General features: G+C 33.2%; 1 protein-coding gene across 3 annotated transcripts; it reads right to left on the reverse strand.

Annotated features, from left to right (window-relative positions):
• Window positions 1-387: 387 nt before the first annotated feature.
• Window positions 388-11,915, reverse strand: LOC139824004 (uncharacterized). 3 transcript variants are annotated; one of them, XR_011734964.1, is made up of 12 exons: window positions 11,602-11,915; window positions 11,227-11,485; window positions 10,790-11,111; window positions 9,090-9,234; window positions 8,934-9,013; window positions 7,381-7,588; window positions 6,265-6,523; window positions 6,127-6,189; window positions 5,839-6,042; window positions 3,514-3,832; window positions 2,962-3,446; window positions 388-504 (listed from the first exon to the last, which is right to left on the reverse strand). XR_011734964.1 is itself a non-coding variant. In XM_071796499.1 (11 exons), exons 1-11 carry the CDS (start codon window positions 11,910-11,912, stop codon window positions 3,439-3,441), a joined length of 2,178 nt encoding a protein of 725 aa, XP_071652600.1. In that variant the 5' UTR covers window positions 11,913-11,915; the 3' UTR covers window positions 2,732-3,438. The 3 variants fall into 3 exon arrangements, 2 of the variants coding, with proteins under 2 accessions (XP_071652600.1, XP_071652601.1); XM_071796499.1 differs by lacking the exon at window positions 388-504 and having other exon boundaries at window positions 2,732-3,446; XM_071796500.1 differs by lacking the exons at window positions 388-504; window positions 2,962-3,446; window positions 3,514-3,832 and adding an exon at window positions 4,044-4,056.
• Window positions 11,916-14,063: the final 2,148 nt, after the last annotated feature.

Consider the following 14,063-nt stretch of genomic DNA (forward strand, 5'->3'; position numbering starts at 1 on the left):
GTCTCTCTTGCCTTCACTGGCTCGAAAGATTACCTGTCTTGCCTATATATATATACATATATAATATTAATTCCAGTATTAATACAAATAAAAAACTCGCAATTATAATAAAACTGAAGAAAACAAGTGAATCAGTTTAAATAAATTAAAAAATTTTAGTTTATGGCACAATAACTCGAATGATATTTTGCACTTGTTCTTTACAAATTGGACATTTTTATCATCATTGCACGTATCTGCTGTAAAGACATCAGCACAAGCTGCACACACACACATGTGACCACATGGTATAATTAATCGATTTGCTTTCAGATCTAAACATATAACGCAAGTTCCTTCGGGCCTTTCATTTCCTTCTTTGTCACCCGAGTTTAATGGTCACCCGAGTTAATGAATACTGTTGTACAGGAAAATATGGTAAAGAATTGTTTACAACGTTTGTCACATCTTTGTACTAATATCCGTAATCGTCCTCAGGAACATTGAATACGTTTTCGGCAACATCTGAAATTATGTATAAATACACACACATACACACATGAAGTATACATGGTATCCCAGACCTGATGTGCTACCTGTTAATACCAGATTCCTGAGATCATTTTGAAAAGAAAATCCTAATACCAAAATGCCGAGGCTATAATAGTTTTTAAATGAGAAAAGTTTAAAGATCAATTAAAATGGTATGAAATTCGCGCGCTCAGTCATGTCACATTACATAGTAGTGAAAGTGTTTTCAAGGAATTTTCTATATCTATATCAGTTTCACGAATAGAATTGATGCGTTTAAAAATACCTTCCCTGCTGTGCAATGTGACATGACTGAGGTCACAAATTTCGGAAAATTTTTATTTCTTCTTCTTGTAAGACCAAATTAAGTCAAAAAGTCCTTTATTGCTTTTTTCTCCGACAAACAATTATCGAAATATCTTAAACTAAATATCGAAAAAGTTAGTTTTTCTTGTATATCTCAAAAAGTATTAAGCAAATAAAAAAATGTTTTAAACAAAAGTTGTTGAAATTTATTAGTAGAAAAAGATGATACAATAAAAAATAAGGGTTTCTATTTAAAAAAATTAAGTTGACTTTAACTTGACTTTAGTAACGCCACTTATGGTCGAACTAATATTGCTTTTAAATGTATCTTTTTAAACCTTATAACTTTTGTCTGAAACATTTTTTTTCTATTTTGCTTTGTTAGATATTTAGGCGTCTCAATTTAAATGCCCCATATACAGGGTATTCCATTTTATTTTTGATAGTCAAATATCTCGATATCACGTTGTAGAAAAAAATGTTCCTGACAAAAATTGTATGGTTTCAAGGAAAACAGACGATGAAAATATGGACTTGACCTTGAGTGACCTTCTCAAAGCCAGGTAATGTAATCGAGAAATGTTTTCTTAAATGGAACTTTCCATTTTTTATTGCATATTCTTATAGCCCTTATCGAGACGTTTTCAAAACAAAATGCCGAGGCTATAATAGTTTTTAAATAAGAAAAGTTTAAATGGTATGAAATTCGCGACTCAGCCATACACTATAATAAAACTCTCTTTCGTTAAGAATTTTTTGAGATATTTCAAAGTTTTCATGATATTTTAATATAAGATATGAAATATCTCGTAAAATATTCTCTTTTCGATGACTTTACCTTGATACTTTTATACGTAGAATAATGAAAGGAATTTAATAATATTAACTTCTACATTTGCAATTTTGTAAAATTAAATGCGTCTACAATATGTAATAAAAATTTTCAAAATAATTTTTTTTTTTTTTTACAACAATCGGTTTCTCTCATTATTCTGCGTATAAAAGTATCAAGGCAGAGTCATGGAAAAGAGAATACTTTACGAGATATTTCATATTTTATATTAAATTTTATAATAAAAATATGACAAAATTAGAAATATCAGAAAATTCTTAATGCAAAAAGAGCTTTATTATAGTGTTTTGAAAACGTTTCGACGAGATCTACAACTTTTATTTGAAAGAAAAAATTGTTTTATTTAAAAAATTCGTCTCCCTTAAAATTTCTTGAAAATAACGACATGTATGACACGTATGAATTAGAATTATATGTCCCTCTTTAAACCAAACAACTTTCGTCTGAAGTATTTCTTTCTAAAATCACAAATAAAAAGTTTTTGGGTTATCGATTAAAATAGGACATCCTGTATATATATTACTCAAATATCTCGATATCACGTTTTAGAAAAATCATAGTTTTAGAAAAAAAAATGATTCAAGCAAAAATTGTATGCTTTTAAGAGGGACAAATGATAAAGATATGGACTTGATAATATATACATACACAAGGTAGTTCAAGACCTCTGCCACAAACTCGGAGAAATGATAGATCTCGCAGAAAGGATCATTTTTTGTCAAGCAACCAATGTTCTTTGATGTGTCATTTCGGAGCTATGCGACCGCGCAGACAAGTTATAGGTGACATTTATTACAACTATGAGATAAATTATTTAGTACATTGGCAGGCAGTTTACAGAAGGTTTTCAAAGTGTCTACCTTGAACCTGATTGCGCTACAGATTGGCCGCAACATGACCTCAAAGGTTCGATAGAGTTCGACAATCAATGTTACGATGGTATCATGAATGCAATTAGGTTCAGGGTAGACACTTGGACCGCCTTCTGTAAACTGTCTGCAAGTGTACTTGAAACAATAAATGAATAATTTATCTCATAATTATAATAAATGTCACCTAAGACCTGTCTGCGTGGTCGTGTAGCTTCTAAACGACGCGTCAGAGAACATGGGTTGCTTGGCAAAAAATAATCCTTTCTGCGAGACATATTGTTCCTCAGAGTTTGTTGCAGAGGTCCTGAATCATCCTGTATATAACATATATGTATCTAAAATGTATTTGGATTTGAGTAATTATACAATATAATTACAAATTAAATATATTCATAAGCGAAAATTTTATGATTTATTTACCATTTAGAGAATGTTCTGGCGAATATTCTGTTACTCTTGCTGGCAAGATCCTTTCAGGTGTTGAAGTACCAGAAATCTCACAATTATGGTGCCCTTCAGATCCACTTTCAACTGATCCAACATTTTCTGAGAGAAGACTCGTCCTTATAGTTCGTTGTGATTGACGACGTGTATTTCTACTACATATGGGATCGTGACGTTAGAGGCTAGAAATGACACGCTGAGAATTCTTGCTTGCAATTTCCTAATAAAAAGATATTTGCATAAAATAACACTTTAGATCATTTTAGTAAACTTCAAAAATATTCCGAGGTCTATCCCTTTCGCTTGACAGTTAATAAGCAGCCGTAAAATGAATGTAATACTTTTTTTGAAGTGTACTTCAACCTTTAGAAATTGGACGAAAGAATTCTCAACGTGTCTTTTCTCGCCTCTAACGTCACGATCCCATATGACCGTGGCGAAAGCCTAGGAACCTTAACAACCTGTTAAATTTTCCTGTTGTTAGTTACAGTTTATCGTAATACATATAAAATAAAAAAAATAATGTACCTATAAATATCCATAAATTTGTATGCTTGCCGAAATGTTTGGATGCTTGGTTGTGGAAGCTTTCCACTAGATTGTTAGTTCGCACAGGGCAGTTGTAGACTGAAACTTTTTCAGATATGTTTTGCCATGTATTACGCATATATGACATAAACTGTAATACAGCAGGATGATCATCGCACATATTATCAGCAGTACGTTGCAATATTGCGAATGCTTCTTCAAATTTAATGTGCGGCACTAATGGAACGGACATTGCCATTGATATTAAAGTTTTCGGAGCATTAGTTAATTTCAATTGTCGCCATTTGCGCAGTATCGACTGAAAATATTTAATTTTTATTAAAATATTTTATTAATTTTATTTAATTTTACATACTCTGCATATTCGTATTACGTATATAGGATTAAGACTGCAATATATATAAATAATAAAATATATATACACCACATATAAATACTCAATATTAATAGAATAATTAATGAATTAAATATCTTACAAGTGGGTTCGAATCTGTTGGCCCAATTTCGAACTCTCTGTGATCACTTCGAAAAATATAGGCAATAGTATAAGTATTTTAGATTAAGTATACTCGAATTAGGGGCTCGATTGCGTATCTTGAAACAAGGTGAAAATTTCAAAAGTGAGGAAATTTATTAGAGTATCTACAATTTTATTTGTTGAAATCTAGTAAATCTGCCCACTTTTGTAATTTTCACCTTGTTTCAAAATACACAATCGATCCCCTGGACGAAATGGGTTCGAACTCTCTATGATACCTCAAAAAACAAGAATGTTACTTCCAAATAGACTCGAACCTATACTCCGTCCAACGAGATTGAGAGTGGTTCTGCGCATAGGCGAGCAAAGTGGGGGTAAAGTCCCTAGAGACTGGCGTACCGTATATGTAACATATGTAAATAGATGTTTTGTGAGCGGAGACCTGCGCGAGACGGACGAGTTTACTTCCATAATCTACTCAATCTCTCGTTAGACGGAGTACAGATCAAATACGTTCGAACCTTCTATGAGTACTTTACTAGAAATTTAATTGTAAAGCATAATATGTGTGTACACACAAATATCTCTTTATTACAATTTTACATTATAACTATATTATGATAAAATATTCGAATACTACTTGTAAAAGATTTGATTCTTTATGATAGAAACTACTAGATAATTACATTTTAAATCCTGCAAGCACTTATTCTAAAATTCAAAACTAACTAACTTGGGATTCAATTACTTTACAAGTACAGTGTATGAAATATTATTTCTTATAAATTTTACTCGAATCTAAGAAAATGTAATATAATTATTATTGGATTGGACTCAGATTTTTAACATATTGAACTTGATCCCACCCCTAATATAATAATATACAGAGTATACCAGACCTGTTGTGTTACCTGTTAATGGCAGATACCTGAGATTATTTTGAGACGAAAACCTTGTCATTAAAATGCCGAGACTGTAAGTTTTTAAATGAGAAGTGTTCAAAGTTGGCCAATCAAATTGTCCAAAATTTGCGCGCTTGGTCATGTCCCATTGCATAGGCTGCATTCCGATATTCACTGTCAGCAACTTTCAGCACTGAAAATCTATAGTATACGTGACGTAAAATATAGATTTGCAGTACTGACAGTCAATATCGGAATGCAGCCATAGTAGTGAAGGTGTTTTAGTTCTAGAGAAAGAATGAGTAAATAGGGAAGAATGAATAAATTGATATCTTCACTACATAGAGATATAAGAATAAAGTGCGCGAGTCATATGCTAGCACGTAAGAGGCTGCGATATAGGAATAGAAAAAGAACGCTGCATATAGGCCCTTTCTGTCTTTGTCTACGCGCGCATGCGAAACAAAGACAGAAGGGGTCTATATGCAGCTTTCTCTTTCTATTTCTATTTCGCTTTTTCAGCTCGCTCGCGCACTCTTCTTATATCTCTATGCTTTACTACTATGCAATGGGTGCATTCAGGAGCATGACCGCTCACTGAGCTGCTAAGTAGCAATAGAATGTGATTGGTTCTTTGGATCTAACCAATCACACTTAATTGCTACTTAGCAGCTCAGTGAGCGGTTATGCTCCTGGATGCACCTGTTGGGACATGACTGAGCGCACAAGTTTCGGACAATTTGATTGATCAGTTTTGAACACTTCTCATTTAAAAACTATTATAGCCTCGGTCTTTTGGTGTTAATTTCGTCTCAAATGATCTCAAGTATCTGTCATTAATGGGTGGCATGGTAGGTCAGGGACACACTGTATACAATATAACATGTAGCAAAGAAACGTCAAACTTTTATATTGCAAGTATACCTGGTTAAAATGGAACCAACATCCATGTATTGCAGCTACAGGGAAAAATTCAGATAACGTAGCTATCGCTGCTTTTTCGTAATCTCCCATAATGAATTTTACATTGTTCTGTAGTGCTGGGGCAAGCTCAATTATCTTTTCCCAAATTGCTCGATAAAGAGCTTTAGTTCGCGATACACATAAAACAAAGATGGTTGCAATTCCCTGTGAAATATTGACATGTAAATAATTTGACACATGATTTCTAGACAAGAAAAGTATGCAATTTTTTTAAAACTTACAACTTACCGTATTCATATAACGAATATGAATGGTATATAACTGAATTATATTCGGTTTCCGAGGAACAATCTGTAAATATATTAATTGTTAACAAATTATATAAAATTCATTTGTTTGTGACGAGTGAATAATTACTGAAGTTACCGAAAATGTTCCATCAACAAATAATTCTGTACTTTCATTCAACGCATTAAGCAATTCATTGTTTGAAAATAAAAATCCCATGCTACCATCTTCTGCGATTACAGTCCCTTTATAGATATCTTTGCATGCATCATACTTTTCAAGCTCCAAACTGAGAGATGCGAAAGAATTTGGTACAGGCGGTTTGTACGCAGCTCGCATTCTGTTCAATGTGCTTTTAATAGCAGGATAACTTAAATGCATTGCTGCTTCAGGATCACTGAAATAAAAAGTTGATATACAGTAGGAATCACACAAAAATAAGTATTCAGTACTAAAATGTTACAAATTAAAAATTTATTTAATGAAATAACAGAATAGTAGTAACGTAACGCATATATTTTAAAGATAACAAAATAAATAAATAATTATTAACAAAAAATTGCATTGTATTTTATTGCGGTTTGATTATATAATTTTATCACTTTTTATAAATAAGTAGTCATGTAACGAAACAACCTTCAAAAATTATATAATATAAATAATTTAAAGTTAGTAGCGTGTTAAACCTCCCTTTGCTTCGATCACAGCCTTTAAACGCCATGGTATAGAATCAATTAATGTTTCTAAAACATATATTGGTCAATTTTGCTTCATTTCTTAAATACAGTCGTTCTGTATTCTTTAAGATTCTTTCTCTTTGATTTTGGTATTCTACGATCTAATTTATCCTATATAGCACTTATGGGATGAATTAGATCGTAAAATACCAAAATCAAAGAGAAAGAATCTTAAAGAATACAGAATGGCTTTAAATTATTTATATTTGATAATTTTTGAAGGTTATTTCGTCACATGACTACTTATTTATAAAAAGTGATCAAATTATATAATCAAACCGCAATAAGATACAATGCAATTTTTTTTGTTAATAATTATTTATCTATTTTGTTATCTTTAAAATATATGCATTACGTTACTACTATTGTTATTTCATTAAATAAATTTATAATTTGTAACATTTTAGTACTGAATACTTATTTTTGATTCCTACTGTACAAAGCAATGCCTAATAATGTAATAATTAATAATTGGAAACTATTGCTTAAAAAAATGTTATTTGTTTATTATACTAACCTTTCACACACATCATCAAATATTTTTTTTATAGGCTGTATACTCTCTTGGCAAAGACGATATATTTCTTGTTTTAATTTTGATGTACGTGCCACCATGTCATTAGGAGGATGATCATGCAAAGAGGTAACGGTTACTTGGCCATCTTCGCTGACTATCGCTAATCCTTGACAGCTAGTGTTACGACGAGTCGAACATCTGTATGTACCTTCCAAACGTTTGTCAATGTGATAAGTATATCCTTCATAAATGTAGACGGTACTGTTTTTAAATTTGCCTTTAATTGCTTCCATGTTTTGTAACTTAATAACACTAATTATATTTGTCACTTTCAAATTACATTGGACGATAATTACTTTGCCTATAAAGCCATAAAAAGGCTTAATTATAGCTTTTGAAACGAATAAGAAATTTTTACGGAAATGTATGAGAGCTTTTGTAACGGATGAGTAATGGTTCCTGCACACGAGATACGAAAACAATTGCCGCGCGGCAAGGAGCGACGCAGTAGGGCTGCGTTCGGAAACGTCACCCGAGTGCACACGAGTATACTCCCTTCTCTTTCTATCTCAGCGAGTTAGAAGGAGAAAGGAGTATACCCGTGTGTACCCGGGTGATGTTTCCGAACGCAGCCTAGCCAATCAAAGTAGAACTTTTTTCGCGGCGAAAGATTTAGTTGGCTGACGCGAACTTCCGCCGCGCGGCAAGTGTTACCGCATCCCGTATGCAGGAGCCATAATTTTGCAACGGAAGTGTCTCTCTCTCTCTCTCTCTCTCTCTCTCTCTCCTTCTCCCTTTGTGTGTGTGTGTGTGTGTGTGTGTGTGTGTGTGTGCGTGCGTGCCCGCGCGCGCGCGCGCGCGCGCGTGTGTGTGTGTGTGTGTGTGTGTGTGTGTGTGTGTGTGTGTGTGTGTGTGTGTGTGTACATATGTGTGAATGTTTGTGTAGGTCCGCGGTATATAAACGACCGACAAATAAACGATAAATAAAGAACACTATAAAATAGTAGGAGAATGATCAATGCCTAACATTCGGCGCGTTCAGTAAACAAAACAGATCAGTGAGCGCTCAGTAATTCATTATTTATTATAATTAGTTCCTATATTTAGATACAGCAAAGAACTAAAGGCAACAAAAAATTGTATTAAAAAATCACCGAACGCTCACTGAATGGCTGTGTCCCTTGAGGGTCGATTGTGTATATTAAAATAAGATAAAAATTACAAAAATGAACAGACTTACTAAATTTCGACAAACAAAATCATAGACATTCTAATAAATTTCGTCACCTTTGTATTTTTTATCTCATTTCAAGATACACAATCGACTCCCTGATTCTTTACTACAGAATCTCTAAGCAAAAATTTCTGTATTTTAATATTGCGCTGTAACAATATATCCGTACTAATGTAAATTATTCGTTGCTATATTTTTACATGGTAAAGAATCAGTTTCATTAATCAAAGATTCGTATAAGTATCTTCAGATCCTCCACAGAATTTTTACTCAGATTTGGATATGCGTATAATTGCTACAATTATTTGTTTCTACTTACTTTGGACAGTAAAACTTTCCTTCCAACGATAGTCATCTAATTTACCAATAAACATACGTAGAAATTGTTGAAGAGGTAATCTAGAAAATATTGTGAAATACAATATCAATATTAACCTAAAATAATATAAATATAAAAAAGTAAGTGCCGTTTTACCTTCCAGATATCAGATCGATTTGTGCTTCAAAAATTTTCACATCTTTTTCTATGCTCTTTCGTGATCGTACAGACCGTACTTCCTCATTATTGTGTAAACGCTTTAAATCAATTGTTTGATCCATTATGACATTTCCTAGTTTCTCTAAAATTATTAAATAATTAAAATTAATTTATATATTATCTCGGCATTAATATTTATTACTTTTTCTTTGTTCGAAATCGAACTGCTGCCAGAATGATAGCAGAATTTCTCGAGCAACGTAATCGGATTATTTCGAATATTTCAAGCTAAATGTATTCTCGTTTCGAAGAATAAGTGCCGTGTCTCCGAGAAGTTGCGAGAGATCATAAACAGTGTCACGCCGTTTCCGCGTGTACCGATACGAGAGGTAAACGAGCGAGAGGTAAACGCTCGGGACACAGAGAGAGACAAATACAAAAACAGCTGATCGGTCGTCGGCCCCAAGGACTGCTGAAATTGTCGAGTGACGTACGTCTCGGGGTGTCGATTGCCGATTGGCCCAGCGAAATTTCGGAGCGCGAACGGGGAGGCGGAGTGCGAGCTGATAAAAGCTCCGGCCCTCCGCGCGCCGAGGAACATTCGTTTTTCCGAGTCATATAGAGAGAAAAGGTGATAATCGACGACGATACCGAATTAGCGAGCGATTACGATTCCGCGTCTCGTGTTCGACTATTCGATCGGTCTCAAAGCGCCTTTTCGCTGCTCTCGGAATCCAGCTCGTGCTTCGAGTGACGGCTCTCTCCGCGCGCATTCGCCCGCGAGAATAATCGAATAAGACTTGTAAAATAGCTGTAAATACCGTTGTAATTATTGACTATTATAGACGTTTGTGACAAAAGGATAAACTCTCATTGACCTTTGAACTCTAAATCCCAAGCCCATTCGCGCACATTCTTTTTTTTTTATTATTTTATTAAGAGAATGTAGATATTAATTGTTCGAGAGCACGCGGTTGCGCGAGATAGCGCGAGGTAACGAAACGACCACAAAAAGCAAGGAACAAGTACCGAATTGCAAAATAAACAAATATATTTAATAATGTCTAATATGTACAAGGATTTACAGTTCTTTCCCTTTTTCCAAGGAAGCCGTGGAGCGCGCACAGAAGCTACGGCTAGCGATGCGGCGAAAACGTTCAAATCGCGGAACAGCGTTGTGCAAAGCGGAGTACGAAAGCGGGTTTTCTATGATCTGCGAGCGAAATCGATCCCGCGGCGCAGCGGCGGTCCTTTTTACTCCTCCGAGGCGAAACTCCCTCCCTGCAGATTTCTCAGAATTTCGGGAGGGTGATTGGCCGTCGGAGTCTCGCGTCATGGAGCTGACGTCACCGATTTCACGTGGCGACCCGACGGGGTCGTCACCTGTTTTCGAGTGCTTTGTGTATAGCATGGATCGTTCCTTTGTTCTAGCGTTGTTGTTTGACTTTATTATTGATAACAATGTTAAAGTTTCTAGAAAGCTAATCCCGAAAGATCCATGCTATACCGAATATTTCCGTGACAATTCTCATGCGACAATTTTACGCGAACATTAGTCACTTTCACTTTATAATTATTAGAACGAAATTTATGGCAAGCGTGCATGTGCTGACATGCAGCCGAACGCGACTTTGTCGCGATGCTAATTGTTGCGATCTCCAACATTAATTTAGTATAATTTATTGTATCTTACCTACCTAAAAACAACCACATGTTTGGATGATGGTCGCCCAATTTTTTATTTATTACATTACAAAAACTTTCAACGGCATTGTTTGTTTTGACAGGGCATTCATACACGCTTATTTTTAAAGCCTTAGATAACCACGTCTTTTCAACGTAAATTAAGAATTCTTTTATCTTCTCATAGTCAGGGTCATTTTCTTCACAGGTATTGCATAATATATGATAGGCTTTTGTAAAGTACTGTTCTGGCAGCAATGGTATTGTCATTGTCATAGACAGTATAACACTGGGAGAATTACGTAAACCTAAATGATTCCACTTTCTGTGTGGTGCCTGCAATAACAAGCATAAATAATTAATAAAAAAATGTAATTAGTAAATAAATTAAAGAAATAATTTTAAATTTAAATACTTGGTTCAGATGAAACCAGCATCCATGTAAACTTACAGAAAATGTACCATCACAGTAAATTTCAGTGGCTAATTCAAGTGCAGTGAGCAGTTTATCATCGGAGAAGAGAAATGCTTCTTTTCCATCACTTGCGGTTACACTCCCTTTGTAAATATGACATATTGGTGTATAATGGTTCAATTCATCAGCGAGCGTAGCTATAGATTGTGGCAACTTTGGCCTGCTCTTTATTCTTTCTCTATTTAGTTGGCTTCTAATCGATTTGAAAGTCATAAGTGTAGCTGCCTTAATATTTCTGAAATATGTCATATATCAATCATTTTACAAACATGAGATTAATTATTATTAGTTATAATTAAAACATGATAGTATAATGTTAAATATTAATATTTTGTGATTTGTAATAGTTACCTTCGAGAAACATCGTCAAATATATATTTGGGAGTTTGTAATGTTTTACGAGGTAAATGTAACTTCTCTTGTTTCAATAAATATTTCTGCGTTCTTGCATTATCAGATGTATGATCATGAAAAGGATTAATGATCACTTTAACACTTTCGCCAACTTTTATCAATCTACAGCATCCAGTAGTACGACGAGCAGAGTATCTATATGTCGTACCTCGTAGACATTTGTTGATATTATAAACATATCCATCATAGGTATAGTTACAGATAATACTATTTTTTGATTTTCCTTTGATCTTCATATTTATGTTCATCTAAAATCAACGAAATTCATGATTGATAACAAATGATAATTAACAATACAAGGACACTTGCTTCTCAAAAGACATTATTAACGATTAATTACAAACCTAATTAATTTAGTTGGAGAGATAAGGCTCTGTTGAATGTCCACACATGGAAGGAAACGGGCTAATTAAGAGCCGATCGCTGTTGACCGTGCGAAATTATATTTCAACGAGTATTTTTACGCCTAATCCTCCTTACAGCTGGCACCTAGAGGAGGCCACACTTAGAATATCTTGTCACCCGTGAGTGGCCACCGACATGTCAAATTCAAACAAGTACTTTCTACGATTCACACAACACAGTATATGTATTAAAATTTACATGTACAAAGCATTGCGGTCTCAATCCATTATTCAATTTGTAATAATACTTTGGACATCCAACAGAGCCTTATCTCTCCAATTAAGCTTCAAAGTTATAATGTCCATAACTCGGTAGAAGATCATTTGCGGACCTATGTTGATAAGAACTTTTTTCATTATTTTGATGTGTACTATTTATCCTTAAAGTAGCGGACAACCTTTTTGTTATATCCTGTATAGGGTGAATTTTATTTCATGTGCTAATTATCTTCACCAATTATCTCAGAAAATATTGGTTTATTGGAAAAATGTTTCAGATAAATGTTGAAGAGTTCAGAGGAAACCAATAAATGATCTTATTAGATTTTGGGGCTAGTGTTGGACCCATAAATCTAATAAGAATGTTTATTGACACTTCTGAACCCTCCAATTTTTTTCTAAAACATTTATCTAATAAACCAATACTTTCTGAGATAATTGACACATGAAATAAAACTCACCCTGTATATGTATGGCACATGTACATGGCATAAATATATGTATAAATGCAAAATAGCTCAATACTATAGAAGTTGCTCGATCAACAAAAAAAAAAGAAAAAAAAACCGATCGAGCAATTTCTCTAGTATTGAGCTATTTTGCATTTATACATATATTTATACTATGTAGATATATATATATATATATATATATATATATATATATATACATATATTATATGCATGTGTAATATGTTTAATATTAATATAAATATAAATAGAATATATTAATCTTTTAAAATTCTAGTATTGGATGACGATTGGAATGAAGCATTAATAGAAATGATGATAAAAGACGAGGAACTTATTGATAACATGATAAAATATTATGATAACGTATCATGGATAAAACGTATCGTGTATTGTGAATTTTTGAAAAAAATTCACAAAAGTAAGTGAATATTAAATATATAAATTTTAGAATTGTTTGTAATAACACGGGCGTGTTGCGCTAATGCATTGTTAAAGGTTAATTAATTCAACGATGTATTAGCGCAACACACGCGTGTGCGCGTGGTGCGCGCGCGTGGGTGCGGATCTTTAAACTATTAATATTAAAAGCCATGATTTATACACTGACAGAATTTTCGCTAAGAATTTACTGTAATAAATTATGTTATTTTATAGAATATAAAGATATTCAAATGGCGAAAGAAGTAAAACAGAAAGAGGAAGAAAAACGAAAATTTAAAGATGACAGTGGAGATGAACCTGAAAAAGAAAAAGAAAGAAAACCGAAAAAGAAAAAAGGAAATGCATGAAAACATGTTATACTAAAATTTTTCTAACAAAATATTTAAATAAAGTGTTAAATTTTTTTTTATAAACATTTTTTGAGAATAAAACATGTCTTTAATAAATTATTTAAAATAGTGTAAACGTTTATTGGAAGAAGCATATTTATAATTATTTAAGATTTAATAACGATATTGCTATCGTAGAGGAAAGACGAAGGGAAAGATAGAGGGATATAGAAGAATTTGTTTACAGAGTAAGTGAATATTAATTATAATTAAACGAAATTACAGAATGGCTTTTAACTCTATCGATTAAAAAAAAACAGGCCGATATCTCAATATTTGCGGAAGTTAGAGCAACCACGGACATTTTAAAAAAATTCAAAATTTTTTTAAAAAAGAACCCTTTTACCGATCATCGCCAAATTCAATACCAATCTTCCTTGAATGATACTCTATTTATTAAAAAAAAATATTATGTAAATATCTATATATATAAAATAGAATGTCTGTATGTATAAATGTATGTATGTCTGTTC

This window comes from Temnothorax longispinosus, unplaced genomic scaffold (assembly GCF_030848805.1).
Source record: "Temnothorax longispinosus isolate EJ_2023e unplaced genomic scaffold, Tlon_JGU_v1 HiC_scaffold_24, whole genome shotgun sequence".
In the NCBI taxonomy this organism is placed as follows: Eukaryota; Metazoa; Arthropoda; class Insecta; order Hymenoptera; family Formicidae; genus Temnothorax; species Temnothorax longispinosus.

What these genes read in the sequence shown, in the direction of transcription:
- LOC139824004 (XM_071796499.1), bottom strand. Translation starts at nt 11,912, where the DNA reads ATGAACATAAATATGAAGATCAAAGGAAAATCAAAAAATAGTATTATC. An exon ending in ATCGATCTGATATCTGGAAG is followed by an intron (nt 9,014 to 9,089) that starts GTAAAACGGCAC and finishes AATATTTTCTAG; the next exon opens with ATTACCTCTTCAACAATTTC. An exon ending in GGAAAGTTTTACTGTCCAAA is followed by an intron (nt 7,589 to 8,933) that starts GTAAGTAGAAAC and finishes AACGTTTGGAAG; the next exon opens with GTACATACAGATGTTCGACT.